This window comes from Castanea sativa, chromosome 7 (genome assembly GCF_040712315.1).
Source record: "Castanea sativa cultivar Marrone di Chiusa Pesio chromosome 7, ASM4071231v1".
NCBI classification, from domain to species: Eukaryota; Viridiplantae; Streptophyta; class Magnoliopsida; order Fagales; family Fagaceae; genus Castanea; species Castanea sativa.
The window spans coordinates 26,921,688-26,933,872 of record NC_134019.1 but is presented as its reverse complement, the minus strand read 5'-3'; the positions used below and the strand labels follow the sequence as shown (position 1 = coordinate 26,933,872).

Genomic DNA, 12,185 nt, shown 5'->3' with positions numbered 1-12,185 from the left:
GAACCAAAGGTATAAAGTTTGAACGCCACAAGGAAGAATCATTGATAAGTTCACAGTTCTTGAAGAACCAAAAGAGAGCAAAGCCTCACCTTTTCTGAATTTTATTCAACAATATTCTGAAAAACGTTTACAGACTTCAGAGCCTATTTAAGGACTCCACAAAACTTGACAGACAAGAAAATATATTCTGAAATAACTCCTAATTGATACCTTACCATATCAGGAATCAAGTTTGACCTAAAAAGCATTAAATGCACCTAAAAACAAGGAAAATACCTAAAAACGTACTAAATAATAAAACCCTAAATAAAAGCTGATTTGGTCTGAAATTAGCAAATCCAAAATAGGAAAAAATCTGCCTGAACTGATACAGAGCTGGAAAGTCAATCAGCCATTAATTCATGCCATAAATCACTCCCAATTAAGTCAGATCAGCCCTAAATAGCTTGAATTAAATTTACTACACTTTCATCTTCCTTTGGGCCAAGCTTGGAACATCCTGCGTTAGAATCAGCCCAAATCTCTTGAATCAGCCCATTAAGTGCTTCTTGGATCTTCTTGGATCTTGCTCTTGTAATAGGCCCAACTGGAACATGCAATGGATCCTTGAATGCTTGTTGATTCTCATCAGCACGCCTTAAGCAACAAAGGGAGGCGTCGACTTCTACTTCTAAGGTGACGCCTCCTCCCAAAGTCATTCCCAATTGGAAGGGTGTCGGCAAAGATAACCGTCCTGCCAAGAAGGTTATCAGCCACTCTACTTGGGTAAATCAGGAGGATCTGTCGTAGAAAGCTCCCCCACCTCCTCATCATGGCTCTAGTAAGGGCCTAACGGCCCAAGACCTTGTCGCCTCTAGCCCTGTCCAAAGGCTTATGAGCCAAAAGGAGTATGCCGTCAAGATGGTCAACTCGATCATTAAGGACACGGACATGGATGAATGTGGTGAGTACGCCACTTAGGACTTAGGGGTTTCTAGCTTCTTTAAGTTGGCAAGGGTGAGTATTCGTCAGGCTAGCTTTCTTTTTGTAGGCTATGGTAAGGATGAAGGCCCATTAGGCTAGATGCGAGGCTAAGGAGGGGGTGGTCTGTCACCAGCGTACCCATCTGGAATACGAACCAAACTAGGTGAATCAATACAAGGAAATTGCTCATATTCTCAACGTTGAGCTGACGAGAAGAATGCTTAGCTGGAGAAGGCTACCTGTTGTTATGAAGAGTTGGCCAAGGCGAACACCAACATGACAATGGAATTGGCCGCCTTTCGCGAGCAAATGGTGCAAGATAAAGCTGATGTCATGGTAGGGTTTTGGAACTCTCAACCGTACTACGATGAGTGTGGTGGCTTATATGGCGACAGCTTCGATGATTACCTTAAGTAGATTGCTACCCTTTACCCTAACCTGGACTTGTCTTAAGTGGTAATCAACGACGCCGTTCCGCCAATACCTAGTGGTGCCAATGCTATTATGAACAAGGCCGACAGTGTCGCCCATTTGGTGGAGGAAGAGGTAAAGGAACTTACTAATGCTGAGATCATCGACAAGACCTAACGGTCCGGCTACTCCCGAAGGTTTGTCTGCCCTCGAGGGTCCGTCTACTCCTAAAACTTAGCCTTCTCCTAATGCTCCCTTGACCTAGCCTTGCCTTTTTTTTTTTCTTTTTTTTTTGTTGTTGATATTTTGTAAGGATAATTTTGAGACAATGGAGGGCCATATTTTGGGGCTTTATGTATTAACTTTTATCCCCGTCAAGTTTGTCAGGGCTTTTATTATATTTATCATTTTTTCATTCGTTGCCTTTATTTATTGCTTTTTCCTTTGGTTTTGTATGCCTATTGTGATTGTGGGCCCTATCCATTGTAAGGACTTAACTACCCTTGAGTGATCGCATACCTGTGGGTATTATTTATTTTTATTTTTTTAGTTTCGTCCATCCCATAGGTAAGATTTATGAACGTCCATGACCAGGCACCTGCCGGTAATTTTGACCATTTATCCTCCCTTAGATAAGACTTAGAATAATTTGGGCCTATGGATAGGACTTGGTAATTATTGGACCTAGGCACCCGTTAGTGTCCTTGGTGATCCGTCCACCCCATAGGTAAGGCTTAATAGATATTTCAGACCAAGGCAACTATTGGTGTTCTTGGTGATCTGTCCACCCCAAAGGTAAGACTCAATAAATTTTAAGATCAAGGCACTCGTCGGTATCCTTGGTGATCCGTCCATCCCGTAGGTAGGACTTAAGACTTTTGTCGACAATTTTTTAAAGGGTATATCCTTAGCAAGAAATACGAATAATGTAGATAATCCTCAAGAGACTTATTTCAATAATTGAAAAACTTAATATCCTGCTTTAACAACATTAAAGAAAGAAAATAAGAGAAAGAAAAGAAAAGAAAGAAAAGTGATAACACAGTTTGTAGTTGTCCACTACTGGTAGTGTCTTCGCAAGTTCTCAGTGTTCCACGGGTGGTGTAGTCTTCGCCCGTTCAGGGACTCCAGGTGGTAGGTCCCCTTTCTATGGCAATTAATGATTCTGTAGGGTCCTTCCTAGTTGGGGCCTAACTTGTCCTGAGTAAGGTCTTTGGTAGCTATCGTCACCTTCCTTAGGACTAGGTACCCGACCTAAAAATGTCAAGGTTTGACCTTGGTGTTGCAGTGCTTTGCCATCAGGTCCTGATAATGCGTGATCCTTTGTTTTAGCTGTCACCCTAACTCCATTTAGAAGGTCTAACTATAGGTGTATTCCCTCTTCATTCTTGTTCTCATCATGGTGGGCCACCCTGTAGCTGGTTAATCCAATTTTTGTCGGGATGATGGCTTCACTCCCAAATGCAAGGTGGAAGGGTGTTTCGCCTGTTGGTGTGCAAGTCGTTGTTCGATATGCCTATAACACACTTGATGCGAACCTCAATCGACACGCTTTGAGACCCAACAAAAATATTGGAATATTTAACCCAGGAAAGCTAAAAATCAGATTTATGATAGAAACCCTGACCCAACGTTTATAATCGAAACGCGAACCAAAGGTATAAATTCACCTTGACCCAATGATTATAAAGAATCACGAACCAAAGGTATAAAGTTTGAACGCCACAAGGAAGAATCCTTGATAAGTTCACAGTTCTTGAAGAACCAATAGAGTGCAAAGACTCACCTTTTCTGAATTTTATTCAACAATAATCTAAAAAACGTTTACAGACTTCAGAGCCTATTTAAGGGCTCCAGAAAACTTGACAGACAAGAAAATATATTCTAAAATAACTCCTAATTGATACCTTACCATATCAGGAATCAAGTTTGACCTAAAAAGCATTAAATGCACCTAAAAACAAGGAAAATACCTAAAAAACGTACTAAATAATAAAACCCTAAATAAAAGCTGATTTGGTCTGAAATTAGCAGATCCAAAATAGGAAAAAATCTGCCTTAACTGATACAGAAATTTGGAAAGTCAATCAGCCATTAATTCATGCCATAAATCACTCCCAATTAAGTCAGATCAGCCCTAAATAGCTTGAATTAAATTTACTACACTGTCAGCTTCCTTTGGGGCAAGCGGGGAATATCCTGCGTTGGGAAGCCCAAATCTCTTGAATCAGTCCATTAAGTACTTCTTTGATCTTCTTGGATCTTGCTCTTGCAATAGGCCCAACTGGAACATGCAATGGATCCTTGAATGCTTGTTGATTCTCATCATTCCCCCTCTCTTCAAAAGGATTCGTCCTCGAATCGACACCTTCATCAAAAGGAGAAAGATCAGAAACATTAAATGTAGCACTAATGTTATACTCACCTGGAAGATCCAACTTGTATGCATTATCATTGATTCTCTCAAGGACTTGAAATGGACCATCCCCTCTAGGATGCAGCTTAGACCGCCTACGAGCTGGAAATCTTTCTTTTCTTATATGCACCCAAACCCAATCACCCGGTTCAAAGATGACTTGTCGACGGCCCTTGTTGGCTTTAGTCGCATATTGCTCAATCTTCTTCTCTATATGTTGCCGTACACTTTCATGGAGTTTCTTCACCATCTCAGCCTTCTTCTCACCATCCAAACTAGTCATTTCATTAATTGATAAGGGTCGCAAATCCAAAGGAGTTAGTGGATTAAAACCATAAACAATCTTAAATGGTGAAAAATTAGTAGTAGAATGAACACTGCGATTATATGCAAACTCAATGAATGGCAAACGATCCTCCCAATTTTTCAAGTTCTTCTGAATTATAGTACGCAACTCCTCAACTTGAATTTGAAGTTCCTTTGTCTCCTCCAGATTACTCCTATTCGCTGGTCGGTTAGGAATTGTCGCACTTGGCACAAAATCAATTTGATGCTTTATTTCTCTAATAGGTGGCAATTCCCTAGGAAAATCATTAGGAAACACTTCCTCATATTCCTGCAACAAAGAGACAAGAACACTAGGCAAAGATTCGTCAAGTTCGTTAGTATTAAAACACACCTCTTTGTACAAGAGTACAAATATAGGCTGTTTTGTATAAAAAGCACTCTTGACATCACTAGCCTCAGCGTAAAAACTCCCTTGTTTTTTTGTTTTTCTCTCATTTTTTCCACCCTCAACTGTCTTTTTACTCTTTTTTATGGTTTCAATCTCTTTTTTCTGTTCACACTTTTTTATTCTTTCACTCTCTTTCTCATCTTTTTCTGAACTCTCAGTCTCACAATTTTTCAAGCCATTCTCTCTTTTCAGTTTCACTTGATCTTCATACACTTGTCTTTGAGTCAACGGTACAAGAGTAATGGATTTATAATCTTTAACAAAAGAATACCTATTCTTGAACCCATCATGATTGACTCTCCTATCAAACTGCCATGGCCTGCCCAATAAAATGTGACCCGCTTGCATTGGAACAACATCACAAAGTACTTCATCCTTGTACCTCCCAATTGAAAAAGAAACCAGTACTTGCTTATTTACCTTAACTTCTCCACAATCATTCAACCACTGCAACTTATATGGTCTAGGGTGTTTCAAGGTAGGTAAAATCAATTTTTTAACTAAAGTAGTACTAGCCACATTAGTACAGCTTCCCCCATCTATAATCATACTACATACCTTGTTGTTGACGTGGCATCTAGTGTGAAAAATGTTCTCCCTTTGTTGTTCCATGTCATCCTCTTTGACTTGGGCACTTAAAGCACGCCTTGCAACAAGCGACTCACCCTCCACTGGATACTCTACTTCATCATCACAAGCATCCTCAAGTGATGGAATCTGGTCATCATCTTCCTCGCTTTCAGTTTCCACCTCTCCATCAATACGTGCGATCATGGTCCTCTTATTTGGGCATTGAGAAGCAATATGACCTACTCCCAAACAACGAAAACGCTTAATATCACGATTACGAGTCTGAGATTCATTTTTACCTTTGTTGACATTGGGAGCTTCATCTCTCCTTTTTTGTGGTTCGGATTTGGACTTGGAAACAGCCCCTTCGTCTTTCCTCCCATTTGACCTCCATGAAGTAGAGGAGCCCAAATTTTGAAATGACCAAGTTCCTTTCCTTTTAAGCTGTCGTTCCACCTTTATTGCCATGTGCACCATGTCCTCCAACTCCACGTAGTGCTGCAACTCCACCACGTTGGCAATGTCACGATTCAGCCCATTCAGAAACCTTGCCATGGTAGCTACTCTATCCTCCTCTACATTTTCCCGAATCATGGAAATCTCCATCTCCTTGTGGTAGTCATCCACGCTCCTATAGCCTTGAGTAAGACTCTGTAATTTCTGATACAAGTCCCTATAGTAGTGACTAGGAACAAACCGCCTTCTCATGATTGCCTTCATTTCCTCCCAACTCTCAATAGGTCTCTCACGGTTTCTCCTTCTGTTCATCACAAGTTGATCCCACCATATAATAGCATAGTCAGTAAACTCAATGACAGCAAGTTTTACCTTTTTCTAAAATAACTCCTAATTGATACCTTACCATATCAGGAATCAAGTTTGACCTAAAAAGCATTAAATGCACCTAAAAACAAGGAAAATACCTAAAAAACGTACTAAATAATAAAACCCTAAATAAAAGCTGATTTGGTCTGAAATTAGCAGATCCAAAATAGGAAAAAATCTGCCTTAACTGATACAGAGCTGGAAAGTCAATCAGCCATTAATTCATGCCATAAATCACTCCCAATTAAGTCAGATCAGCCCTAAATAGCTTGAATTAAATTTACTACACTTTCATCTTCCTTTGGGCCAAGCTTGGAATATCCTGCGTTAGAATCGGCCCAAATCTCTTGAATCAGTCCATTAAGTACTTCTTTGATCTTCTTGGATCTTGCTCTTGCAATAGGCCCAACTGGAACATGCAATGGATCCTTGAATGCTTGTTGATTCTCATCAACACTTGGTAGTTCGTCCGACCATAACCCCTTTGCCTCCCCAAGTTGAGTCTTAATCATCTTGAGCAAGGATTGGTTTGTAACCTCAACTTAACCATTGGCTTGCGGGTGGGCAAGTGATGAATAGTGGTTTTTGATTTCCAGCTATTGGCAGAAGTCCTTGAATGCATCGTTCTTGAATTTATTCCCATTGTTAGAGACGAAGACTCTAGGGATACTGAAGTGGCAAAAGATGCTTTTCCAAATGAAGCCTCGGACATTCTTATTAGTGATAGTGGCCAACTTAAGCTGTTGATCCCTACGACGAGGAACTTGAGCTGTCGTATTGCCATGGGGAAGGGTACCATTTTGTCGAGCCCTCATTGAACGAATGGACAGGGAGCGTTCATTGGGGTAAGCTGTTCCAACAGTTGTCATATGATGTTGTGAAAGCATTGGCATTTGTTGCATGCCTTTACATAGGACTGGGTGTTCTTCTGCATAGTGGGCCAATCGTACCTAGCTCGTATAAGTTTGTGCACTAGCGAGCATGCTCCCAAATGGTTTCCATATACTCCCTTGTGGACTTCCCTTATGATGTAGTTTGCTTCGTTGGGAACCAAGCATCTTAGGTATGGAAGAGAGAAATCCTTTTTGTAAAGGATATCCCCAATCAGCATGAAACGTAATGATTGCACCTTCAGCCTTTAAGAAGCGTTGTGGTCATCCGAAAGCGTCTCGTTCCTGAGGTAGAAGAAGATTGGTGTCGTCCAATTGGCTTCGTCAGGGATCACCTGTACATATATTTTGTTAATGGCGGGTGAGTATTGGATAAAGGATAGTACCTGACCAGTGATGACCATGTGCTCCACGGATGCTGCTTTGGCTAGACGATCGGCTTGTTCATTCGCTTCTCTTGGGATTTGCATAAATTTAGCCAAGAACTTCTGGCTCACCCTTTCTTTGACCATGCTTAGGTATTCCTTCATCTGTTCCCCTTTGGCCTTGAAGTCTCCGTTGATATGTCCAATGATAACTTGTGAGTCGTTGTGTATGACTACTGACGAAGCCCTTACTGCTTTAGCCAGGGCGAGACTTGTGAGGACTGCTTCATACTTGGCTTTGTTGTTGGTTGTCAGAAACAAGTTACAGAACGCGCACTTTACCAAATCTCCTTCTGGTGATTACAAAATGACCTCGACTCCTCCAGCATGTTGGTTGGACGAGCCGTCCGCCCATTTCATCCATGACGTTGGTCCTTCATCTTCATCCTCCTTTACTATGAATTCGGTGACGAAGTCAGCCATGGCCTAGGCCTTGATCGCAATTCTTGGTCGGTAAAGTCTGTTGAACTCGTTGAGCTCTATCGCCTATAAGACCAATTGTCCAACTGCCTTCGGATTGTTCATTGCCCTTTGTAATGGTTTATCCGTCTGGACCACTATGGTGTGTGCTAGGAAGTATGGCCTGAGTTTTTAGGCAGCCGTGACCAAGGCAAAGGCTAACTTTTCCATCGGGGGTACCTTCCTTTTGCCCCCCGAAGTGCTTGACTAGTATAGTAGATGAGTAGTTGTATGCGATCCTCTTCTTGAATGAGAGTTGAGCTGATGGCCATTGAGGATATAGCCAAGTAGAGGGAGAGCTCTTTCTCGAGTTCGGACGGAATGAGTGGCAGTAGGGACACAAGGTACACCTTCAATTCCTCGAAGGCCTTCTGGCATTCGCTGGTCCACTCGAACGCCTTCTTTAGCATTTTGAACAATGGTAAGCACTTGTCCCTCGCTCTAGAGATGAACCTGTTGAGAGCTGCACCCTTACCATTCAAGCTTTGTACCTTTTTGATGTTCTTCGAAGGCATTATCTCTAATATGGCTTGAATTTTGTCGGGGTTGGCCTCCACACCTCACTGTGACACCATAAAGCCTAAAAAATTTCCTAATGATACTCCGAACACTCATTTGCTGGGATTGAGTTTCATGTCGTAGAGGCGTAGGGTTTCAAATGTCTCTCGAAGATCATTCAGGTGACAATCCTCCTTCGTGCTTTTCACAAGCATATCGTCAGCGTATACCTCAACGTTCTGCCCAATCTGCCAGACGAACATTTTATTCACAAGCCTTTGATATGTCGCGCTTGCATTCTTTAATCCGAATGGCATGACCTTGTAACAAAAGAGTCCTTGGCTTGTGACCATAGTTTTGAAAACCAGACCAGACCGGCCAGTTCAATAGGGAACTAGACAGTAATCTGGTTTGATTATGCTTAAAAACCAAAAATGTAAGAGAAACGGATTTAACCAATAACTGTCAGTTCAACCGGGAAAATCGAAAATCAAAATGGTTGAACCGATTTTGCAAAATTGATGAAAGAGATCTGAAAAAACACTAAGAACTGAAAAAACTGAAAGTTTTTTTTATAGTAAACTGTGTGAGGTGCTAGATTTATGAGGGGAAAAAATCATAAAGAAGGGTATACGTGTGTGGTTGGGAGTGAGATGGTGGGAAAGTGGATTGGTCATTTATTGGTAAGTTAGTGAGTTGTCTATGTTAGGATTAGTGCCCTTAAATCCTATTGTATGATGTTATGTATGATATTATGTATGACATTATGTATGACATGATGTATGACTTAATATTGTGATTGATAAAGTTATTTTATTATTATCTAAAATAATGGTAACATGAATATGGGACATTATCATACAGTCCATGAGATGCATTGTATGTGATTTATGTGAAAAGTCACAGAAGATGTAAATCACAAGTTCTTTGTAAACTCAGAATTTATAGTTCATAGTCGGTGATGAAATTGGGAATTTCATCTGTGAAGACTATAACGTTTCAACTAAGGTGATTTGTCTTGATCATGGAAGTGGAGACTTCTAGTTGATATGTTGATATGTTTTAAGAGTTAAGACATATTGAACAGGACCGCTGTGAGATTTATTATTCTCCTAACGACTGTCAAATGAATAATAAATCTCATGACTTCAATTTGCATGAGCTCTTAATCCTGAGAGAATAATGAACCTGATCATGAGGTGTGGGTTGCTTTGATATATCAGGAGTGAGATCTAAAGTGACGGTCAAAACCTCAGTATGTTGGGCAGCCACATTTAGTGTTGATGAAACATATATTCTCAAGATGGAATTCATAGTCTCTTGATGGAGATATAAAATATTCCCTTGAGATAAGTTTAATGGGTTCAGTTATTCAAAGAGTTAGGCCTAACCACTTTAGTAAGAAATTACTAAAGTATATATTTATAAAATTGGATTTCATAAATATATAATGAATAACTTTAAAGGATTAAACCGGGTACTCAAGGATAAGATGTAGTAATTTACAAAGTGGCAGTCTACATTTATGACTTTGTGTTACTACGAATATTTTATGAAGGGGTTGTATGTATAATAAAGTCTTGGGATATAATTTATTAATAAGGCCTAGAGTGCCATTATATTTATATAGTGGTATTAAATATAATTAATGGTAACTTTGGACTTGTCAAAAGTTGACGGAAAAGCCTAAGGCCCATTGGAGCTAGTGTCTTATTAGTCCATTTGGTCCCACTCCAAGCTACACACTAAAGCCCAATTGGAAAGGCCCAATAGGCCAGCCCAAGTAGATAATTAGTTAGTTATAAAGGGAGAAACATACAAAATTTTTATTAGTGAAAAAAGAGAAATAAGAAACGATGTGTATGTGAGTGTGAGACACACTTTCATTCTCCCTTTGAAAACTGATTGAGAGACCACACATCTTGGGCATAAAGTGGAATTGGAGTGAAGATTAAAAGTGTTCCAAGTGCTTCTAATCTTTGTTTTGAATTTCTCCACACCAAAGTACGCTATCTTGTTCTTAAATTGTAAAATTTACATAGTGCACGTTATCAATCGTGAATGAAATAGATCATTGTTTGTTGCTTCCGCTATGTGTTTTGTATAAGATACAAAACCAGAATTTTTCCTTCAATCTAGTCACCTGACTTTGGAGGGTTTTCTTTTTAATTTTTTTTAATAGATAAATAGTTAAAGTTAGACTATTATTCATAAAAATAAATATATGAAACCTTAATAGTATATTATTATTTTTTTGTCAATAATTACTGACTAGAAAAAAAGGCAGTATGAAAAAAAAAAGAAAAAAAAATCTATATTTCATATTTTCTTAAAATAAGTTATTAAAATTCAAAATTCATACAAAAATTATTTAAATTATATTAATTATGATATCATCAGTTCGACCGTGGTCGGACCATAAAACCGATAATCAGACTCTTTTCCGTTTCTTTGTCCGTTCCCGTTTTTAAAACCATGCTCGTGATGAATGAGGTTTTCTCTTAGTCAGCTTTGTCCAACTTGATATTGTTGTATTTGGAGAAAGTATCCATGAAACTTAATAGCTGGTGTCCTTAGGGTAGGCTCTATTTAGGTTAGTGAAATCCACGCACATCCTCCACTTGCCATTCGCATTTTTTACCATCACCATGTTAGCCAATCATTCAGGATAATACACCTCCTTAATGAAGTCTGCTTCTAGCAGCTTGCTAGCTTCTTCCGCTATGGCTTTGTGTCTTTCTTGGGCGAAGACTCTTTTCTTCTGTCAGACGGGAAGGAAGGATGAGTACACATTAAGCTTGTGAACCATGACACTTGGATTAATCCCTGGCGTGTCCTCATGGCTCCAAGAGAGGATGTCTTGATTCTTCTTCAGGAAGAAGGCGAGCTCCTTGCTGACCGAAGGATTGGCCTGCATACCAATACGGGTGATCCTACCTGGGATGTTGTCGTCCAGGAAGATCTCTTCTAGTTCTTCCATTGGTTCTACCATAACTCGTCGCTCCTCAATGTTTAATGCCCGCAAATGATCATCTATTTCTAACATGGCTATGTAGCATTCACGAATGGCCATCTAATCTTTGTGTGCTTCTCCTATCTTGTACGATTTTGGGAACTTTACCAGTAAGTGGTATGTAGATGTGACTACTTTCCATGCATTGAGTGTAGGTCACCCGATGATGGCATTGTAAGCAGAGGAGAAAATGACGACTAGGAAACTGACATCCTTAGTGAGTTGCTGAGGGTATGTTCCAATTGTCACTAGTAGGGTGACGGTCCCGAGGGGGAAGACCTTGGTATTGCCAAATCTGACTAGCGGTGCCTCTAAGGGCAGGAGACGGTCCTTATCGATCCTTATTTGCTGGAATGCAGGGTAGTAGAGGATGTCCTCGGAACTCCTGTTATCCACTAGCACCCATTAGGTGCTAAAGTCTGCTATCAATAGGTTGATGACCAAAGTATTGTCATGAGGGTGGTGGAGTTGTCGAGTGTCCTCATCCATGAAGTTGATGGTTGGATTATCAACCCTAGTCATTTTAGGTGGTTGGCTAGAAATTTGGACACTTTGCACCATCTGTAAGTATGTCTTTCTCGCCTTTTTAGAGGAGCCAGCCATTCGTTATGGTTCTACTAGTGAATTATGGCACGAATGGTATTGGTCACTTCAAGGGGACTTGATCTCCATGGAAGATTAGAGAGAGATAGAGAGAAGACTGAGGAAACATATTATTCATCAATGAATCTGTTAAAATGTAGTTCATCCCTTATATTTGTAGGTAACACTAACTAACTTACAGTGCAATCATATTACTAACTCTCACTCTTAACCACTAATCAATCTATTAACCAGTGTGGTAACCTTTAACCCAATAGTAACTAACTAGTACCTAACTATCTGTTACAACCATTATAGCTCACATGTGTAATTACAATTCAATTGAAATAGATTCCTAACATTACCCCTCCCATTCCAAGCACCTTGCCCACAATGT

The 12,185-nt window shown here is 40.0% G+C and overlaps 1 protein-coding gene across 1 annotated transcript in view; it reads right to left on the bottom strand.

Annotated features, from left to right (window-relative positions):
- The window catches only part of LOC142644240 (uncharacterized), a 12,586-nt gene extending 4,376 nt beyond the window's left edge, over positions 1-8,210 (bottom strand). The window contains exon 1 of the mRNA XM_075818892.1: positions 7,876-8,210. Coding sequence (XP_075675007.1) covers positions 7,876-8,210 — 335 coding nt within the window. The remainder of the gene's footprint in view (positions 1-7,875) is intronic.
- Between the last annotated feature and the right edge of the window lie 3,975 nt (positions 8,211-12,185).